Below are 21,291 nucleotides of genomic sequence, written 5' to 3' on the forward strand. Positions count from 1 at the left end.
GTGAGATGGAACAGCAGTTAGTGTGTCTGCACCCATCTCCAGGAGGGCTACATTACTCATTGTATTGTTCTGAGTTTAGACTAGATCGAAGATTGACCTGGACCAAGGAGCTGGGAGTTCAGATTAGATGACGGGGTTTTGTGGATCTCTTCTACTCAAGACTTAGTAAAGCATTTCTTAACCAGCAGTTACTGTAGTTCATCAAACTCTCACACTCACTGAAGGGAGAGAAGAATCCCAGCACAGTGTCGCACACATGGACCCGGTTGCAACCATGTGCCACTTCTGTAGTCAGAGAAGCCAGCTAAGCAACGGAAGCCAAGAGCAGTTTAAGACATATTGCTAACAAGTGTGCATGGCGCAGTGATGTGGATGCAGCCGCTTAAGGGGAGAGATGTTTGTTTCAGGATGAGCCAGGTTGTTGGAATGGGACTCAGTCAGAACAAACTGGAAACCGTTGTATTCATTTCAGTACCAGTTAGCGATGATAGAGCAGGTTTTGCTGAGTGTGTCACTCTGGCTTGAAAATCCAGAAGAAAAGTGGATTGCTAGTAATGTGTCCACTGGAGTGCATAGCACCAAATGCATAGTTACGAGATCCAGATGTATCATCAGGAAAACTTATTTTTCTTGGATTGTGGTAGGATGACTAGAAACTAGTAACATCAGGATAATCTGGAAGCCACCCCTGAAATCAATTAAACAACCTGAATGTTTATGCATGAAAATGTACTGTATCAAAATGCTGGATTCCAAAAGTGTGAGAGAAGATTTCTTTAGGCAGCATGCCTGGTGAATGCTAGAGAATGCCACACAAAGTGTGTGTGTCAGTTTGCTCCAGCCATTGCTGGGTGATCCTATAAACACTTTTCAACAAAGCAATACTTACCTTCAGTTTGCTTTGTGTTGCATTATAGGAGAGAGTCACAGAACAAGTTCTGAAATGTAAAAAGTGCTCTAGTATAACATGGGAGGCACATGGCACATTCAGGGAAAACTCTGTATTTTAACCAAACAGTGGAACATAAAAAAAGACATGAACAAATACTCCTCAGGATCAGGAAACAGTGAAACCCTGGCAATGTTTGAGTGTCTCTGTCAGAGCATCAGTACCCATTCTCTGCAAGTGTTGTACAATCTGTCCATCAGCTGCGCTGGGGACTTGCCCTACTGGCTCCGTCATCCTGCTGTAGAAGGGATCAACAAACATCCCCTATTCAGGAGCATTGTGCAACGAATGCATGAGTGCTGTGCCCTCACTCAACTTGTTAGAACAGGAACAATCAGGGGTCCTAAACAGGCCACTCTGACGTCACCATAATGCCAAGAGAAGTGGTCCTTGATGTGCTAGTAGAATGAATGAGCATCCTGTTTCACCCCAGCATCACCTCTTCCTAGTGCACCCGACCATGGCCTTGTGCCAAAGTCCACTAATCCCAGTCTTCACACTGCTGCGCCTAGCCATTACCGGTCAGGAGCCGGACTACAACGCCCACTAGCAGGACTGCAATGGCCACAGCCAGAGCTAGCCCGCGACGGTACACCAGCTCCTTCCCTGACAAGACATTCTCTCCTGGAGAAGTGGAGGCCGGTGCAGAGTCCTCCTGCAGGATGAGCTGGCGATCTGGCTGGCTCTCACTCCTGGAGACAGGGTCAGGCAAAACCACCACATTCTGGACGTCCGTTTCAACTGTGAAGTACTCTGCGTGGCAGATAGGTTAGGTTGGAACAGTTGGAACAGGCAGGGTCTGAGCTGGAAAACAAGCTGCAAAGCTTGAAAGCCAGTGGTTCCCAGCCACTCGCCCCATGGCCGGGACAGGCACTGGTGACAGATCATCCTAACCCTCCTTTCCTTACCTGGATGAGCCTGGCCTCCCTTTGTCCGCTTTTAGAGAGCAGTGTTAGGAGCAGCAGCTGTTGGAGTGCTACTCCAGGTGAGGCAATGCAAAACTGAATGGGAAGCAGGGGGCAAGGGCTGGCTGACAACAGAGGTCTGATTCAGAGCGGTGCTGCAGTCCCAGCTGGCTTAGGTGGGAGCCACACTCGGGATCAGGCCCTCTGTATGCCAGGCTAGGTCCCATTCCTGCCAAAGGCAAGAGCTGCAGCTCTCAATCTCTGTCTTCCTGCCTGGTGAAGGGCCTTGTTAGGCATTGCCTGGGGATTTGCTTGCCTGAGACCGCCACTTTGGGTGGGAGGGCCATGTGTGAGCAAAACCATGCTCACACAGAGGTATTGCGGCTAGTCTGCTTCGAGACCATGAAGCTCTGATATCAGTGGGCCCTGCCCTGCCCCGTTCCAGGGGAAAACCCACCCCCATGCACAGGGTGCAGCCCCAACCTGCTGCACTGCTCAGGCCCCCACAGTCCACCCGCTGAATAGTAAGGGGCCACAGGGTACATTATTTTGGCACTTAACCCCACACGTGCCTTATGCAAAACCGGGCTCTTCCTGGCTGTGCAGAGGGGCTGGCTCCATGGAATATGGCAATAGAAGGCACACAGCCTCTCTGTATTACAGGCGTTACAGGCACGTCCAGTCACCATTAGCTCAGGGGGCATCAGAGTACTGCAGCCCCCTCAAGTCCCAGCCCACAGCCACGAACCTGAATTGCCTGTTTCATCAGGTCCAGCACGAATGGAGGACACGGCTACCGGCTGCTCTTTGAGCCCTGCTCGGATTTGAGCCTAAGATAATTAAAAGAGCGAGGTCAGAATCTCCATGGACCCCATACAGACAACAGCACAACCAGTCAGGGACACACAGCAGTATGAGCATACCGCCAAGAACCCTACCACCATCAAGCCCGACACTAAACACTGTGTTCGCTGTGGGGAGAGAACAAGGGAACAAGCCACACGTGACAGAGCTTTAGTCATGTTGCCTAATGCACTCAGCTACTCCAGGGATGAGGCAGGAGAAGAGATGATGCAGAATGGGATTGAAAGTTGCCAGAAGAGCAGAATGGCTTGTTGCGCTGAGAACTGCCCATCCTGTTGATGTTGCAATGGAGACAGTTAAATATTCCACGTGGTTTAGACGTTATCTAGAACTAGGAGTCTAATAGCACCTTTGCCATTGAGCTGCTGTCTTTGGAGAGTCACTTTATTTCTGACTCTGTTTCCCTGGAGGTCTGATTTGCACTAGTGCAAGATTTGACCCACGATCTTTGGAAGCAACTAGGGAGAGTGTGAGTCTTACCTCCTCTGCAGCTTTCTTCCAGTCCATGCGCAAGACAAAAATCAAGAAGGAAAGGGCTTGGAAGAAGATGCAGACGGCCATCCCTATCCACAGGCCTGAAGCAAAGGGAAATACCGGTCAGTTGTCTGAAGACCCTAGGTGAAATCCTGACCCCACTTGGAGTCCATGGTAGCACTTCCATAGACTTGAACGGGAATCTGCATTTTACTCCATGTGTCTAGTTGGTTTCCTAATACTTCAGACCTGATCCTGAGATCAACTTGGAGTCAAGGCCTGTATTGTGGACTTCCATTGGTATGCCTGAAAGACCACCTCCTACGTTAACTGGACCCAACGCTTAGTGTGTCTTTTAATTGCAAAACAGACACTGTGCCGAGTTCTCGTCCTGCTTGCCTGGGTTAGCTCCATAAAGTTGAATTTGTGTTACTAAGTCAGCACACAAATACAACTCTATTTCTTTGGAGTTGAACTCCAGCTTTCTGAAGGCAACGGAGAAGAATTTGGCTCAGTGTCTGTTCCTTTCAAATTGCAAGACCCAAGATATGACGCAAGTGCTGTAGTCAGAGGGAGGCTTCCATCTCTTGGAGGCCCCTGCGGAAAGCAGATGCTTAGCTGAGCCCAGATTCAGTAATATGCGCAAGTCTCATTGCAGTCATTAGAACGGAAACACATGCGTCGCTGAATTGGGGCCCTGGGGAGGTTAAACCTGGGAGCAGAAGCATACAGCTAGTGGAACCAGCTCTCCCCACATTGCGGCCAATGGCAAGACTTTTACAGACTTCAACAGCTGCAGGACTCAGCCCAACATAAGCAGTGACATTTAATTGCACTAGTCAGGATATTCAGCCTCCCTTGTGCTCAGTGTCAGCCACACACGTACCTAGTACCCCAAGCTTGGCGGCAAACATCAGCGAGATTCCAATGGGGAAGCCAATGACGTAATATCCAATGGCATTGGCAATGGCACCGATCTTCTGTTTCCCGGTTCCTCCCAGCACGCCGCCGCACGTAGCCTATGGAAACATGCACAACTCAGAGCCACATAGTGGGAACCTGATGGACCTAGGGGGAGCTTGGTAGCTACTAATAAGACAATACTGCAGCACGAGCCCACAGAGCCGAGAGGGGTTGAAGTCCCATTTCACAAATTTCCCTCCAACGAGGAGATTGTATATAAAGATGCCTGCCTGAGCTAGTATCAAAAGCAGTGGATCAATGCACATAACATCAGCTGCCCTCTGATACCAAGAGGTGTAGCAGCTGGTACACCTGTCCTTGTGAGTGTCCTGGATCAGCTATACTGCATGCAGCAGCAGGCACCCCAATGTTTCCATGGGGTGGGGAACTGGTGGGTGCAAAAAGATCTGAAAGTACCACACCAATGGCCATACCTTGGTGCTATCTGGAGCTTGTGTGTGCTCAGCACCTCCCAAAATCAGGCCATGTGTTTAGGTGTCTAAATAGGAATCAAAGCACTAGCATAAATCATTCAAGTTAGGCAACTTTGACTCCAGATTTTTAAACCTTTAGGTGGCAGGAGCTGGGACACCCTGGTTGTAACAACAAGTGATGGCTACAAGCACCCTTGCTGTTTAAAGTGCCCCAGAATGCCACAGGCTGCTGCTTTCAGATGCATCTGGAATTTTTTCCCTTCAATTTTAGCAGACTGCAGGCAAGCGTCAAAGGACTCAAGACAATAGAAAATGCCAGCCAGTTCCAATCAAGAGTATGTAACTTGGTGCACTAAAATACTCACTGCTATGGCATCAAGCAAGTGGAAGGGAGCAAATATCAGCATCACCTTCGACACCAAGGTAATAATCTCTCTGTTGGGAGAAAGATGTAATGATCAGTCTGGAGTGTGATATAAGCAGCATGGTCTGAATGCAGGGCAGGAAGCAAGGAACTCCTGGTTTCTAATCCTAGCTTGGACACCGACTCACCACCGCTTACGAACAAAGTCACCAAGAGCCTGATCCAAAGCCCAACGACACTCTTTCCACTGCCTTTAGATCGGGCTGAGTTAGTGGTGCCGTAGTGTTTCACACTGGAACCCATGCTACCCAATGGCTTCCTGTGCTGGGGAGATTCTCTAGGGGGTTGGGCTTGCCAGATCTAGGAGAACATACCCCATCCCCAGCCGGCTGCTTCTCAATCTGTCCCTCATACTCAGCAGCTGGAAAACAGTTCCAGAAAAGCCCTTTAAGTTAAATAATCGTCTTTGATGGAATCAAATTACCCACTTGTCGCTGGTGAAGATATAACCCACTACGTCCTTCAAGGATCCCAGTAGGGCCCCAACCACCATAGCAAACGCTCCTGGAAGACAGTCAAGCAACAGGGGATTTGATCAAGATAGGTACCATGTTCTTCTCCTCTCCTGGGCTGCCGTTTGGGACCAAGATCTCTGGGCTGTTGGTAAAATGTTTGTTCCCTGTTTAATATAGTGAGGGTCTGATCTTGGTGGGGAATTTTGGGCGCTATTCCAACAAGCAGCGGGAGAATTTGCTGAGTTAATTCCCCATGGATGCCTTCCCCACAGGTTCTGGCACAAGGGGTAGAGCACTAAATCAGATGCTACTGACCTACAGAAACCTTAATGTCAGACCTTCCATAGAGGAGCTTCACTGAGCCTTCTTTACTGAGGAGTACAGTCCTAATAAGGACAGCATGTGACCCGCCTTCACAAAGAAGTTAAAAAAATAAAAGTGACAGTCCCCATTTCCAAGGCATTTGAAGGCTATACTTTTAACAGCGACACCTCCTTTTTCCCCCCCAAACACTCAACTCACCGTCAAAACTCCATAAAAAACAAATCAGCCTGAAATTTAGTAGGGCTGTCAAGTGACTACATTTTTAATCATGATTAATTTTTTTTAATCGCACTGTTAAACAATAGAATACCATTTAAATAAATATATTTGGATGTTTTCTACATTTTTAAATATACTGATTTCAGTTACAACATAATACAAAACATACAGTGCTCACGTTCTATTTTTTATTAAAAAGTATTTGCACTGTAAAAAACCAAAATAAATATTCTTCAATTCACCTAGTACAAGTGCTGCAGTGCAACTTCTAGCATGAATTTAAAAACTTACAGGTGTAGAATTATGTAAAAAAAAAACTGCATTCAAAAAGAAAACAATGTAAAATTTTAGAGTCTGCAAGTCCACTCAGTCCTACTTCTTGTTCAGCCAATCGCTAAGACAAACAAGTTTGTTTACATTTGCAGGAGATAATGCTGCCTGCTTCTTGTTCACAATGTCACCCGAAAGTGAGAGCTGATGTAGCTGGCATTGCAAGATATTTACATGCCAGATGCGCGAAAGATTCGTATGCCCCTTCATGCTTTGGCCACCATTCCAGGGGACATGTGTCCATGCTGATGATGGGTTCTGCCCAACAACAATCCAAAGTAGTGCGGACCGACGCATGTTCTTTTTCATTATCAGAATCAGATGCTGCCAGCAGAAGGTTGATTTTCCTTTTTGGTGATTCAGGTTCTGTAGTTTCCGCATCCAAGTGTTGCTCTTTTAAGACTTCTGAAAGTATGCTCCCCACTCCATCCTGATCAGATTTTGGAAGGCACTTCAGATTCTTAAACTTTGGGGTGAGTGCTATCTTTAGAAATCTCACTTTGGTACCTTCTTTGTGTTTTGTCAAATCTGCAGTGAAAGTGTTCTTAAAATGAACAGCATATGCTAAGTCATCATCCGAGACTGCTAGAACATGAAATATATGGCAGAATGCGGGGGAAACAGAGCAGGGGACATACAATTTTCCCCCAAGGAGTTCAGTCACAAATTTAATACATATATTGTTTTGTTTAACGAGCATCATTAGCATAGAAGCATGTCTTCTGGAATGGTGGCCGAAGCATGAAGGGGCATATGAATGTTTAGAATATCTGGCACGTAAATACCTTGCAATGCCAGCTACAAATATACCATACAAAGCCTGTTCTCACTTTCTGGTGACACTGTAAATAAAAGGAGGGCAGCATTATTTCCTGTAAATGTAAACAAGCTAGTTTGTCTTAGCGATTGGCTGAACAAGAAGTAGGACTGAGTGGACTTCCAGGCTCTAAAACTTTACACTATTTTGTTTGAGTCCAGTTATGTAACAAAATCTATATTTGTAAGTTACACTTTCAGGATAAAGAGATTGCACTACAGTACTTGTATGAGGTGAATTGAAAAATACTATTTTTTAATCATTTTTACAATACAAATATTTATAATCAACAATATACACTTTGATTTCAATTACAACACAGAATATAATATATATACAAATGTAGAAGAACATCCAAAATATTTAATACATTTCAACTGGTATTCTATTGCTTAACAGTGCAATTAAATCTGCAATTAATCACGATTAATTTTTTGAGTTAATCGCTGGAGTTAATGAAATTAATTGACGGCCCTAAAATTGAGGTTGGACATTAGGAAAATCTTTCTAACTGTCAGGGAAGTTAAGCACTGGAACAAATTACCTAGAGAAGTTGTGGAATCTCCATCATTGGAGGTTTTTAAGGCAGGTTAGACAAACACCTGTCAGAGACAGTCTAGATAACTTAGTCCTACCTCTGCATATGGGGTAGACTAGATGACCTATCAAGGTCTCTTCCAGCCCTACATTTATCTGCCTCACAGCAACATCCAGTACACGTATAATATCAAGTTTAAAAGGGAGACTATAGCTCGTAAATTCTCAGGGATGGGGATTTTAAAGTGCTTAGCTCATATTGTTAATAGATTGGAACAACTGGCTGTAATTTAGGCTTCATTAAAAAACCTGTCTGGGGTAGGGTACAAAACCTAGTATCAGCAGAAAGGTTTTTAGGGTCAGATTTTCGAAAAAGTTGAACAATGGCAAATTCCTCCCCCAACTCCCAAATTAAAAAAAATCTTGCTGCAGTTTTGCATCTGCCGCCCTTTTGAAAATCTGCTCTTTAATTTTTTTTTAAACAGTGAGAGGATTTTCTCCCATCCCCCTTAATTTAAGAAGTTCTCTTCTGTGCTGGAGCACTGCCCCACTGCACAAGCCCTGTGCTGCTTGGTTAGGCCCAGACAGGGGAAGCGGCTGTGAAGAGAGACCAGTCTAGTTTAATCAGCTGCAAACTGATATTACACAGAGTCACCAATGGTGAAAAGGAAATTAAGCCTCTGTAACAGAGTAGTTAACAGGGAAGGAATTTTTCTCCTCTTGGTGCTGTCCCCTTAAGGGCCACCAGGAAAACCTCACTCCAGCAGGCACTGGAGAGAGAACATGCCCACCTGTGCACAGCAGAGCTGTTCTGCAAGACTTCTTTGCCTGCTCTGCATTGCCCGCTCCCAAGGCGTTGCCAACTCTGACCGTAGTAGCCACACTGAAGCCCAGTGGCACCTAAGCATGAGGAAACAGATGAAACCATGTGTTTGTGGTTGGAGTCTGTTTGGCCATGATCATGACAGGATGCCAACGGCTGGCAGAGTCTGCAGCAATCTAGCTCCCCTCTTGCAGGAAGGATCTGTACAAACCAGCATAACTTTCACCCTGTCACCTCTTCATATTGTCTATGACCCTCCCAAGCTATCTGTGCCCTGGGGTAAGTACCGCAGCATACTGGAAATGCAGCAAGTCGTCACTAGTTTGAAGAATTTTCCTGCTGGGTTTAGCATCCATGACTATTGAAGTAATAGCACAGACATAAGGGAAGTGTGACAGGCAGAGGCTGTGCTAGCTTCTTCAATGCACCAATCAGAGGCAGCACCCTCTTATTCCAGACCTATAGTGCCTCCCATGTCAGTTCTGCCAACGCACCTCAGTCCTGAGGTGCATTAAAAAAGCCCCTGCCATTCCAGATCTCTGAACCACCCACCACAAGCCCCAGGTTCACCAATACATCTGAGCCTCAACAGGCAGCAGCCCCTGCTATGCCAGTCTTCTGCTCTCTGCCATGGCTCTGCCAACCCTCCTCCATCTTGCAGTGCCACTTGCTATTCCAGTCTTGGGACCCTTGAGTTCTCGATCCGGACACAAAACGTGTCTCGCAAGCTCGAGCTCTTACCATGTATGCTGCAGTGAACAGTTCGTAGATCACTGACTGTGCTCCCAGCTCCACCACGCTGATCAGACCTAGGAAAGAGGCACAGCTTTTGTTCTGCAAACAAGAATGGAAAGAGACCCTCACTCCTGTGGGAAGACATTAGTGGGCTGTGATCTGACAGCAGCCATGGAGGATCAGCCTACCAAACCCAGGAGAGGATGACAGGCTGGAGTTACCTCTGGGAGCACCAAGAAGGTCTGCTCAGCCACCTGGGGTGGTCCCCAAAACAGCACGAACAACGGGAGACCCCTGCTAACGTGGAGAAGGGAACAGGCATTTGTAGAGGGCTCTTTCACCTGCAAGAAAGCTCCCGATCTCAAAGGTCCACCATTCGATACACTTCATGAGCATGCCGGGCACAGCCAGGTGAATGAAAGAACCCCACTCCTGGAGACATTCCCTGGTCCAGCCTGTAACAACAAGCAGGGAGGGATAAGGAAGGTGGAGTAACTGCCTCCCTCAGTTCCCCGCAGGGCACTGGAGTTGTAATCTCCACAGGCAGCAGCTCAGCATGACAGAGGAGAGCAGCCATAAGCTCCACACTAGAACTCCATGGGCCGCAATCCAGCCATTTCTGCAGTCCCATGCACTGGTGCAATGTGCTCCAAGTGACTGAACTCGGGGCCATGCTTAGGCATGAGCCGGAGGCCACAATCCCCCCCATGCTCCATGCACTGTGCATGAGTCTCAGATGAAGAGGTGGAGGGGATATCCTCTGGCAGCAGCTAACACGTTTACACCTTGAATATATAATCTACAGGGCTGGCTTCCGAGGCATCAGAAACCAAGGCCACACTCCCCTCTGTTCAAACAGCCACGGGATCAGACGAGTAACATAACAAGACTACCAACGCTACCTCCCCAGGTCTTGACATGTATTTTCTTCCACCACACATACAGGAAGAGGAGAACAGCCTGGGTGTATTGGGAAACAGTGTTGGACCAGGCAGAGCCCCTGCAGAGAGAGGTTGAACGGTTACAAGGGGCACGTCTCTATTAAACTGGGCATCATTCCCTCCCCCACCCCCATGTATTTACTCCGCATGGATTCAAAGAACAGGTTAAGCCGGCACTTTATCAGTCTTGAGGCAGGGGAAGCTTTTGCACACCACTCTGGTAATGCACTGGGAGTGATATGCAGAACCCACCTGCAGTTCCAGTCCTGGCTCTCTCAGTTGCAGCTTTCCCAATACACCTGCATGCTGAGCGGTAGCCCCTAGTTAAACCATAACTCAGCTCAAGACAGTCGCGTGTGCAATCCTGTCACATATCTTGGCAAGCATGCGTGTCACTGCCCTGGACTGAATGGACTCACCCATGATGAAGTGTAGCACCATGATGGCCTGCCAGGAGCACACGACCCTCAATAATAGTGATGCCAAACAGGTGTTTCCATTGGCAATCATGGCTGATTCAATTCTCTACAGGCTGGGTGCACCCGAGGACAGAGACCAGCACTACCAAGTCAGGGAACATCCATGAGAGAACAGCAGCCCTGGGCTGGGCAGGTCCCAGGATCTTTGCTAAAACCCAGCGACCAGGAGTCTCTGGCCCCGTTCATACTCACACTACTCCCAGCTTCAGTGCATACAGGAAGAAGGCGTTCATGGCCACATTGAGGAGATTGGCTGCAACACCCATCACGACCTGAGGCAAGATGATTGCCTGAAAGGGAGAGTGAGTGTCTTTGGAAAGAGTTTCCCAAGTGCCACAGCTGGACCCCCAACTCCTGGGCCAGTTTAGGAACCCAGAAGCCATTTTTAAGTGTAACAGTATCATTTGGGAGGGAATTAAGCCACCTACAGGGCCCCAGGAGGCAGCCAGGCTGATATCTCCTGACCAGAGTTTTCAGCCAGGTCCAGCTGAAGGCAAGCAGGAGACCTGAAGGGAGCAGAACCTGCCATTTGGGAGGCCAAATCAATGTTTAGTGCACAAAGTTCCTATGCGGACGGGGATGGGAATGGGCCTGCCATCACCCGCTCTCTCTCTCTCCACCCCTCGAAGACCCTGTATCAGACAGGCTCATCTCTCCAGCCAACGAGGCCTCAACAGCTCCCTCTGGAGCTCACCAAAGCAGCTCTGACCATGGAAGAGGGACAGCGAGTGCCAGGAAACACTGCGCTCCCACCACTGTAGGGAACAAATCCTCTGCCATGTTTCCCAGGCTGTGCCTCCCGCAGGGAGGGAATAAGCTGTGATCCTCTGCTTTTGTGATGGTCAGAAAGACACGTTTTAATCTGTGTCCCACAGTCCAACTAGTTATACAACTAACAGGAGCCCTACCTGGCTTTGTAAATATCTTGTCTGCAGCTGGTATAGAAACGCTGCCTGCAAGACAGAGTTAGGTTCCATTTCATTAGAGCCACCTTGAGGACATACAGGGCTTCCCACAAATTGCTTTTTACCATAACTTAGTGGGGGTCCAGGGATTAGACACCCCACTGTCAGTCCTAGGGCAGGCGTGGGTTACAATTAAGGTCACAGACAACAAGATTCCTCTCTTCTTCAATCACCCCAACTCCCTCTCCAAAGCACTGTGACATGACCAAATACACTGCAGCAGGTCGCTACATCCTGCTTTGTTTTAATGCTTCTAGTTCAGCTGCTGAGCCCCTAATGTTAGCAAAGTTCAGCCATTTGTTTTCCCTTCTCCCCCTCACTGGCTGGATATCTTGCTCTCCTGCTGTTTGGAGCAGTGCCCTTTTCTCAGTTGAGTACTGAATATCTCCTCTCACGCAGGAATAAGGTGATGGTCTCCGAACTGCAGAGAGACATCCTGGGCCTTGCCATTCAGGATGAAGGAACCCAACAGCCTCACAGAAAGTGGACAGAGCATGACTTATGAACAGCCTGTGCTCTAAAGCCCCAGAACACACCTAGTAGAACGCGGTACTTAGATGGCCAGGAAGGCACTTTGTCCAACCCAGGCCTGTTCTGACTCCTTGCCATGTGCCTGGCAGCTACTAATGCATGTGAAATCAAGCAGATTGCAGGTGCCTCTATCGCCCATGGAGACATCAGTTCCCAATGCTCCTGGGAGATAATTTAATATACAAAGATGCTGTCTGCATCGATTCCAGCATGCAACGCTCAGTCTGAGTGACAAGAGGGAAGGTTGCAAGGTAGGACCTGTAGTCTTGGGGGGCTGCACCTCTGTATTAAAAGATTAAAATAAAGTGGGGCACATTGTCAAAATTCCATAAGTCACACAGGCCTCTCGTGTTCTGCAGAGCAGGGAGCACATCCCATTACTCAGAGTAGTAAATTACACAATAACCTTAGCTACAACTTACAGGAAGGGCTGGGATAAAGATCATCACGTAAATTTGGGTTAACCTGGAAAAACAATAAGATTTCCATCCAGTTAACAGTACAGTAAGAGAAGAACCAAACCAAGCAAGTGTGCACCCAAAATCCCCCTCTGCTTTGTACTGCATGTCTTTGCCTGGTAATCCACCAGCATTCCGGGGTTCCTTGCACACAGAGACAAGTAGGGGACCTACACTATAAGGTAAGTGACTTGGAAAATTGTATGAGTCTGAACAGGTCTCTCTCAATCCAGTGCTGGAGAAGAATGCTGGAGTGAAAGCCCTGGAGACAGCAGTCTTCTCAATGCAGAGAGCAGGGGTAGCAGGGCATCAGCAGTGTAGGTGCTCCTATCCCAGCAAGCTGACTCAGTCATGACCTGGAAGGGACAGAGGGGCACGGAGTCTCTGCTGATCTGCTAAAAAGGGAGGCAAGTCTAGTTCTTTGGCTCCCAGACTGACTAAACAGGGCTTGTGGGGCCTGTCGTCACCACACAGGGTCTCCTTAAGTCCTGGTGTGGACTTCACAATCACAGAAGGGCCTGCCAACTATGCTGGAGTGGTTGTCGGGACCAACAGGGGAGTCGGAATGGGGGCAGAGCCTGAACTGCTGAGAGGCAGGGACAGGACCAGATTAGGTATCATGCAGGACCTGGAGACTTCCGGGTCCTGTCTGAAGAGCAGCAGGATCTGCTCAGTGTTGACGAAGAGAGCCCAGCAGGGGAAGCAGCAAAGCAGCAGGATGAGGGTGCCACGCTGCAGGATGGTCCCCACCCGCTTCATGTTCTTACCGCCGTACGTCTGGGGAAGAGAAGTGTTGCCAACAGGTGAGTTATCCGTGGCAAGAGGTGTATGAGGAAATACGGTTAGATCAGTGGTCCCCAAACTTTTTACCTCATTCTGCCCCCCTGACCCTTGTCTGTGCTTCCCTACAGCCCCCCCAGGACCAGGAGTGGGGCCGTGGCTCCGGGAGGGGGGATGCAGATAGGTAAGGAGGCCAAGGTTTCAGCCACAGCTGGGGCACGGGGCCAGCAGCCAGGGCAACAGCTGGGGCGTGGGGCCAGCAGCCAGGCTGGGTGGCTCTCCCTCCCTGCCCCCTCATAGGGACTGGCCCGGGCCCCAGCTGCCTACCCCCCCCCCCGAATGTTCCTTGGTGCCCCACAGACTGAGGGCCTCTGGGTTAGATAAATGGAGCAGGGGAGGGGAGGTCATTTAACTGACCTTGCTGCAGTGCAAGACTTTATAAAAAAAGACTCCAGCCTTGTCACTGGGATCAGAGATGGTATGGTGAGCAGGTCCCAGTAGGGACTGTCAACAAATTACATATGGTCCAGACCAAGATTCACCAATGCCAATAGGAGTTTCTTAACCTCAAAGGATTTGGATCAGCCCCATACGTTGCTAACCGCCTACATTTGGTGGGGGAAGCCCCCTAGGATCTGCAGCGACAGGGGGGAGGAGATGTGCTTGGAGAACCAAACAGGCCGTGAAGCAGACGAATGGGAGGGTGAGATGATGATTGTCAGTTCTCAACCTCCTTCCCCCCTGCATCCCTAGAAGGAAAACCTCTGCAGGCGCAAGACACAACCAAAGGGAACAAGTAAGTGAGCCAGCCATAGGGCAGTTCCCCACCTGGGACATTAGGGTGTCGCACGCCGATGCTAAGCCAGAGCCGACTGAGATGCCGGTAACATTGATAACCTGGAAATGAGAGCACAGAGACAAAGCAACCGATCAGGGAAGGAGGAAGCTCAGGCTGCCAGGCAAGCTCAGAAAAAGAACAGCTGTATTTTTTCCCCTCAACTAGATGGAGGTGCAGTGGTGGTTTCAGTGCCTATTTTTTTAGGCTTCCAAACTTGTGTATAGATAATAGCATATCCTCTTGTTACCAAGGAGAAACACCAAATTTAGTGAAGGGCTGTATTTAGTTGCAAATCAACACATTTAATGGTTACTAACTAATGAGAATAAGCCTTTCTTTCAAAAAATTAACTATAAAAGTACAATGCAAAACAAGATTAAAATAGATTATTTTCACAGAGGTTTCCTGCTTGCAGATTGAAATATGGATTAAAACTAGTGCTTTAAATCACTGATCTGAATCCATCCATCCTGCAGCTGAAATGTTTAATTAGAGGGGAAACAGAATAATACGTACGGATACAGCAAGTGTCACAGCATCTAGCTCCGCTTTTCCCAGATGGCCACAGAATATAGAGCTCACCACACTGATCAGGAAGATCAACAACTGGGCTAGGAACTGGGGTGGAAAGGAAGGAAGGAAGCCAGTCAGACATGGGGTTAGGTTGGAACAGTGGGGAGGGTATTTCATAAACCAATGCATGCAAATGAAATACTTTAGAATTAATCCCAGAATAAAGTCAGTTTGATTTTGTCCGTTAGTGTTACAGTAATACTTAAACCCAGTTTGATGTGTTTGCATGTGTGTTTATATATTACAGTAATACTTAGTATAGTAGGAATAGAGCCTGAGACATGAGCCCTTGTCAGAGGCCTGGTATGAAGTCTAAGGCCTGAACTAAAGTATAGTCAAGCTTTAGGCCTCATACCAGACCCCTGACACATGAGCTTATGCCTCAGGCTCTTCCTACTACACAGCTCCACTGCCCTAGGCTCTGCACATACACTATAAGAGAGAGTTCCTGACCTAAAGAGCTTACAGTCTGGCAAGACAAAGCAACAATCGGAAAACCTGTCAGGTGCTGTGAGGTTTTTAAAGCTTGCTGTTGCCTGCCCTCCCCCCAGGGGGCAGTGTGGCTGTTTTAGTCCAGTTGTTCTCAAGCAGGGGTACTTGTACCCCGGGGGGTACGCGGAGGTCTTCCAGGGAGTACATCAATTCATCTAGATATTTGCCTAGTTTTACAACAGAAACCACATAGCAAAGTCAGTGCAAACTAAAATTTACATAGAAACCACTAGCAAAGTCAGTGCAAACTAAAATTTCATACCGTGACTTCTTTATATTGTTCTATGTACTATACACTGAAATGTAAGTAAAATAATATTTCAATTGATTTATGTTATTGTATGGTAAAAATGAGAGAGTAAGCAATTTTTCAGCAAGTGTGCTTTGACACTTGTGTATATTTGTCTGATTTTGTAAGCAAGTAGTTTAAGTGAGGTGAAATTTAAGGGTACACAAGACAAATCAGACTCCTGAAAGGGGCAAAGTAGTCTGGAAAGGTTGGGAACCACTGTTCTAGGCTATCGCCTGGCAGATCTCTTTTCTCTGGGATTTAAACTCTATAAGCTTTTGCTCCAGGAGGTAAATGTATCTACAGAGAAGAGGGCAAAAAGATTGCACCAAGTGTTATAACTACTCAGTTAATAGTCCCAATATCACCTAACTACCATATTGTCCACCCTATGGCTGGAGGAGGCAGCAATACCCTAGTTCTTGGCCTGGAGAGCATGTGATAGGGCTGAAAGATGGAGGACTGCCACCACACCATTGGCACCCACTCTCCCCTAGCCCACTGGAAGTCTCTCTGTGGATGCCCAGTGGGGTACAGAATCCAGGCAGAGAGACAGGGCTGAGAGGAAGGGGAAGATTATGACAGGATTGTACTCCTGGGTCTTTGTTCATAAATCTGCAATTTGGAAGCCACCAATCTCCCTTAACCCCATGGGGAGCCTCTGGCAACACAGTATCTGCAAGAGCCAGGCTCCTAAAGGGCCAGAGAGACAGTACCTAGTACAGAAGCACAAGGCCTGTTTCTCTGTGAATCTCCCATAATCCACTTGTTTAGGAGGGGGGACTTCTCAGCTAGCTCCCCAAGGGTGAAACCCCACTCATGATGGAAGACTTCCAGCAGGACTTATTGAGTTCAGACTAATGGAGAACCCCAGCCATGCAGTGAATAATCTCTCTGGGGACGCATCCTTGCCCTCAGCAGCATCCGAGCCACGTGTCTGTGCAGGAGCTTGCTTGAAAATGTACATTTGTTCCTTTCGGCTAAATGTGGAGCCTGGTTTTAACATAGCCTCTGAGTTTTGCATTTAATTGTTGCAGTGTTTGTGCTAAGAGGGGGCCTAGAATAACTCTGGGAACACAAGTCGGCGAGGCACGTGCCACAACAAAAACAAAGGCCAGTGTTCGGAAGTTGTGAAGGCGCAGTGTTGGACTCAACTACTGTTTGACACACACACACACACACACACACACACACACACACACACACACACACACACTCTCCAGCACTTGCTCTGAAACGTCTCAGAAGACAGTGAATAAGACAATTGTGCCTCGGTGAAGATTTTCAGTTAATGTCCATTTGCCAGATAAACACAAGAGCCTGCCTCAAGTCACAAGATTTGGGTCTAGGTTTCACGCATGCCAAAGTTCAAGGGGGTTTGGATACGTGGGATTGGTTCAGATCGCATCGCTTTTTGCTTTCATTACAGCAGGGCCTTGAGTCCTCCGCAGAGGCTGGGAATCCTATTGTGCTAGGCATTGTCTAAACAGCGAGAAAGAGTCCCAGACCCAAAGAGATTCCAATCTAAATAAGACCAGATGGACAAAGGAAGTATTCTCTATTTTACAAACAGGAAAGGAGGCACAAGAGAAAGTAAGGGCCAGACTTTCAGAAGAACTCAGCACTCATGGTGCTTGAAAATCTACCTCCGATTGTGGGTGCCAAGCTAAATGACTTGTCTAAGGTCACATAGGAACGTTTGCAGCAGAGTCTGAAATTGAATCCATGTTTCTCAAGCTCCAGTCTAGTGCCAGACTGTCACTCCTCTCAAAACAACATTCTGATCTTCCCTCTCATAACACCTCATCTTCCAACAGTGCCGACGTTGGCCCAAGAACAACATCAGGAGAGGATGGAATCCTAGTCACACATTTCTTCTAGGGCAGAAAGGACAGAGAGAGGTTAGCCTGGGTCAGTACCAAAGGGAGAGAATGACAGAACAGGGCTCCAGTCCCGAAGGCAGCCCTAGGGAGGAGAAGAGACCCAGGAACCTGAAGGCCTGTTTGGCATCAGCCAGAATGTACCCTTGTCTATCATTGGTTTTTAAGGAACTGTCCACAAGAGAGGAAATGAGGCAACTGACCCCGGGATCCCTTTGAGACAGAACAAAGAGTAGAAGCAACCAGGGGCGGCTCCAGGCCCCAGCACGCCAAGCGCATGCTTGAGGCGGCATGCCACAGGGGGCGCTCTGCCAGTCGCCAGGAGGCCGGCAGGCAGGCAGCCTTCGGCGGCATGTCTGCGGAGGGTCCGCTGGTCCCGTGGTTCTGGTGGACCTCCCGCAGGCATGCCTGCGGAGGGTCCGCTGTGGAGCTGCGGGACCAGCGGACCCTCCACAGACATGCCCCGGAAGGCTGCCTGCCTGCCGCCCTCCCGGCGACCGGCAGAGAGCCCCCCGTGGCATGCCGCTGTGCTTGGGGTGATGAAATGTCTAGAGCCTGGAAACAACCCAAAAGGTTCTCGGTGATTGATGCCATGAGGAAAGGAGAAACATGTGACTGGCCACGCTAAAGAAAAGGCTGCAGAAGGGATATTACTAGAGGATTTACATCCTTGCCATTACTGTTGTGATGAGGCAAGATGGATCCAGGTAGGGCAATTTCCTAGGGAGCCAACTGATGCCACTTAGTCCCTGGGGTTGGTGATGAAAACCACAAGGAACTTCCTTCCCCTCAAGGAGTGCATCAGTCTGCAGAAAACCAAGCCCTCAGTTCTTGGCTTGGTCCAAGAAAGTAACTTGAATGTTCTTTGCACCTGGATTCTAAGGCAGTTGTATTAGGCACAAGTCTGACCTTTGGACACAGTAGTAACACAAACATTGATGTTTTTATTTCTTGGTTTGCCAAGGAGCCTTGACTATTGAACTAAATCATGGATCATTTAAGCAGTGATAAGACACGGCAGTTCTGGCAGACAGCAAGTGACACCAGTGTAACAAAAAGAATTTAACCCACAGCCTTTCAAAGGTGAAGATACTTTTATCTTTCAGCCCAGGAAAACTGGCCTTTTTAAGGCATGTCAAATTTGCACATTTCTTCACACTCACTATTTCTTTTAGGGGGAAACTGTAAGCTTCAGGATCATCTTTCAGCAACTGATTCCCTGTGGCTGTTGCTTCCCGAGTCGCATTCTCTGTCTCCATCACAGGAGGACACAGCCTGCTTTACCAGGGGATGCCAAGACAGGCGTGGACAGCCAGCAAAACGGTGAGCTTTTCCTGTCTTGGTTTGGGGGTGACTTTAACCACTGCAGTCCCCCCAACTCCTTGAGGGAGGGAGAACTCAACCAGACCCCAATTTCCCTCAGTTCACCCCACATCAGCTCCATTCTAGTCCCCCTGCTCCTTCCAGGAAATCCCCATCCGGATACCGTCTAACTCCTTCACCTCTTTCCTGCCCCAGCGCCCCTACTCTTTTAGGGGGGTCCCCAACCGGGCACCCCCCAACCAGCGCCCCCCTGTGGCTGCTCAGAGCCGGAGGTCCGTCCCCAGCCCCTGGGCGAGAGCCCCCGGGGCAGGCCGCCTCCTTACCACTGGCCCCGCGATCTTGGCCAGCTCCTGGGTCTCCTGCCAGGCGCCCACGGGCAGGAGGCTGCGGAGCCTCCGCAGGCAGCTTCCCCGCAGCGAGGCTGGCTGGGCTGGGCGCGTCGCGCCGCCGAGGACCGGGGCTCCCTCCATGGCTGGGGAAGGAACGAGGGTGGGCGGCCGGGTTTATATATCCGCAGCCGGGAGCCTCCGCCGCTTTCCCGCCCCAGACACCGGCACCTCCCTCCCCGGCTCCGTCAGAGCTAGAGGCGGGGAGGGGGGCAGCTGGAGGGGGATCCCCGGGCCGCGAACCCCACCAGCCCCGGGAGACCCCCCCAGGAGGGTCCGGCCACGTGGGGGAGGCTCCGCAGCGGGGAGCCGGCGGGCCCGACCTGGCCACGTGGGGGAAAGTCCCGCCCGCGCCGGCCTGCAGGCGCCCATCCTAGTTCCCCGGCTCCGGGCAGGCGCCGCGACCAGCAGGGATCTGTCACTGCACCCCAACCCTAGAGAGACCCCCGTCCCCCCGGGCGTCACTGCACCCCAACCCTAGAGAGACCCCCGTCCCCCTACTGTCACTGAACCCCAACCCTAGAGAGACCCCCGTCCCCCCGGCTGTCACTGCACCCCAACCCTAGAGAGACCCCCGTCCCCCCGGCTGTCACTGCACCCCAACCCTAGAGAGACCCCCGTCCCCCCGGCTGTCACTGCACCCCAACCCTAGAGAGACCCCTGCCTCCCTACTGTCACTGAACCCCAACCCTAGAGAGACCCCCGTCCCCCCGGCTGTCACTGCACCCCAACCCTAGAGAGACCCCTGCCTCACTACTGTCACTGAACCCCAACCCTAGAGAGACCCCCCATTCCCCCAGCTGTCACTGCACCCCAACCCCAGAGAGACCCCCCATCCCCCTGACTGTCACTGCACCCCAACCTCATAGAGACCCCAATCCTTTGGCTGTCACTGCACCCCAAACACAGAAAGACCCCATACCCTTTGGCTGTCACTGCACCCCAACCCTAGAGAGACCCCCGTCCCCCCGGCTGTCACTGCACCCCAACCCTAGAGAGACCCCCGTCCCCCCGGCTGTCACTGCACCCCAACCCTAGAGAGACCCCCGTCCCCCCGGCTGTCACTGAACCCCAACCTCAGAGAGACCCTCAGCACCCTTGGCTGTCACTGCACCACAACCCTAGAGAGACCCCCCATTCCCCCAGCTGTCACTGCACTCCAACCCCAGAGAGACCCTCAGCACCCTTGGCTGTCACTGCACCACAACCCTAGAGAGACCCCCCAATCCCGCAGCTGTCACTGCACTCCAACCCCAGAGAGACCCCCATCCCCCCAACTGTCACTGCACCCCAACCTCATAGAGACCCCAATCCCTTTGCTGTCACTGCACCCCAACCCCAGAGAGACCCCCGTCCCCCTGAATGTCATTGCACCCCAACCCCAGAGAGACCGTCTCAGCCTCAGAGAATGCCCTCCATCCCCACTGACTATTGCTGAACCCCAACTCTAGGGATGCCCCCGACCCCACTTAATCTCACTGCACCCCCACCAACTCCTCATCCTCTAAATTAAAAATTATTTTAATCATTTGTATGAGGCCTATTGCCTTGTTAAAAACTAACAGAAATTTTGTATAACTAGAGTAATTAGATCAACGTTGCAGAGCGATTATACGTGTATACAAATTGTGGGTTGTCTGTATCAAAGGGCATGAAAAGCGACTTTGCCTAGGGATATGATAGACCTCCCACTTTTTTCAGACCATTTTAAGCACTTTCAGGGCTTCCAAGGGCTTTGAATCCCATCTGCCCAGGCACATTGAGAAAAACCCTCTTCTCAGGGGTACTCAGCCCTGACCACAGCCACATGTTACTCCTGAGGGAATTCTGTGCCAAAAAATAAAAAATTTGGTGCAAAAAAATTAAAAATTCTGCCCTCAATATTTAAAAAATATGCAAATTTTGTCAATAAATAAATGTGGCTCCAGCATGGCAGTGGGGAGCACAGGCCACTGGCTGCATTGAGGTAGGAGATCACCCTACAGCTGCCACCTCCCCCAGTATGGGGACTCGGCAGTGAGGATGCACCTGCCCCTGACACCGTGCAAGGGCTGAGCCTCCCCCGGAAATACCCTGTGGCCCTGCCTCTCTGTGCCAGGCACC

General features: G+C 49.6%; 2 protein-coding genes across 2 annotated transcripts in view; one reads left to right on the forward strand and one right to left on the reverse strand.

Moving 5' to 3' along the window:
• Positions 1 to 1,009: 1,009 nt before the first annotated feature.
• LOC115636417 (multidrug and toxin extrusion protein 2-like) lies at positions 1,010 to 19,272 on the reverse strand. Its single transcript, XM_030536483.1, has 17 exons — positions 19,126 to 19,272; positions 14,762 to 14,863; positions 14,236 to 14,304; positions 13,256 to 13,404; positions 12,592 to 12,634; positions 11,582 to 11,626; positions 10,866 to 10,963; positions 10,156 to 10,253; positions 9,595 to 9,708; positions 9,260 to 9,327; positions 8,487 to 8,595; positions 5,442 to 5,517; positions 4,955 to 5,024; positions 4,079 to 4,211; positions 3,199 to 3,293; positions 2,603 to 2,684; positions 1,010 to 1,702 (listed from the first exon to the last, which is right to left on the reverse strand). Exons 1-17 carry the CDS (start codon positions 19,270 to 19,272, stop codon positions 1,458 to 1,460), a joined length of 1,743 nt encoding a protein of 580 aa, XP_030392343.1. The 3' UTR covers positions 1,010 to 1,457.
• The window catches only part of NXN (nucleoredoxin), a 113,081-nt gene continuing 110,469 nt past the window's right edge, over positions 18,680 to 21,291 (forward strand). Inside the window, exon 1 of the mRNA XM_030536485.1 lies at positions 18,680 to 18,802. Coding sequence (XP_030392345.1) covers positions 18,770 to 18,802 — 33 coding nt within the window. The 5' untranslated portion in view covers positions 18,680 to 18,769. The remainder of the gene's footprint in view (positions 18,803 to 21,291) is intronic.

Source organism: Gopherus evgoodei, chromosome 17, assembly GCF_007399415.2.
Source record: "Gopherus evgoodei ecotype Sinaloan lineage chromosome 17, rGopEvg1_v1.p, whole genome shotgun sequence".
In the NCBI taxonomy this organism is placed as follows: domain Eukaryota; kingdom Metazoa; phylum Chordata; order Testudines; family Testudinidae; genus Gopherus; species Gopherus evgoodei.

Excerpts from the sequence above, each read along its gene's own strand:
- LOC115636417 (XM_030536483.1), bottom strand. The coding sequence starts at position 19,272 with ATGGAGGGAGCCCCGGTCCTCGGCGGCGCGACGCGCCCAGCCCAGCCA. Across the intron at positions 10,964-11,581 it reads CAAGATATTTACAAAGCCAG|GCAATCATCTTGCCTCAGGT; the intron begins GTAGGGCTCCTG and ends TCTCCCTTTCAG. Across the intron at positions 5,518-8,486 it reads AACAGCTCTGCTGTGCACAG|GAGCGTTTGCTATGGTGGTT; the intron begins GTGGGCATGTTC and ends ACTGTCTTCCAG.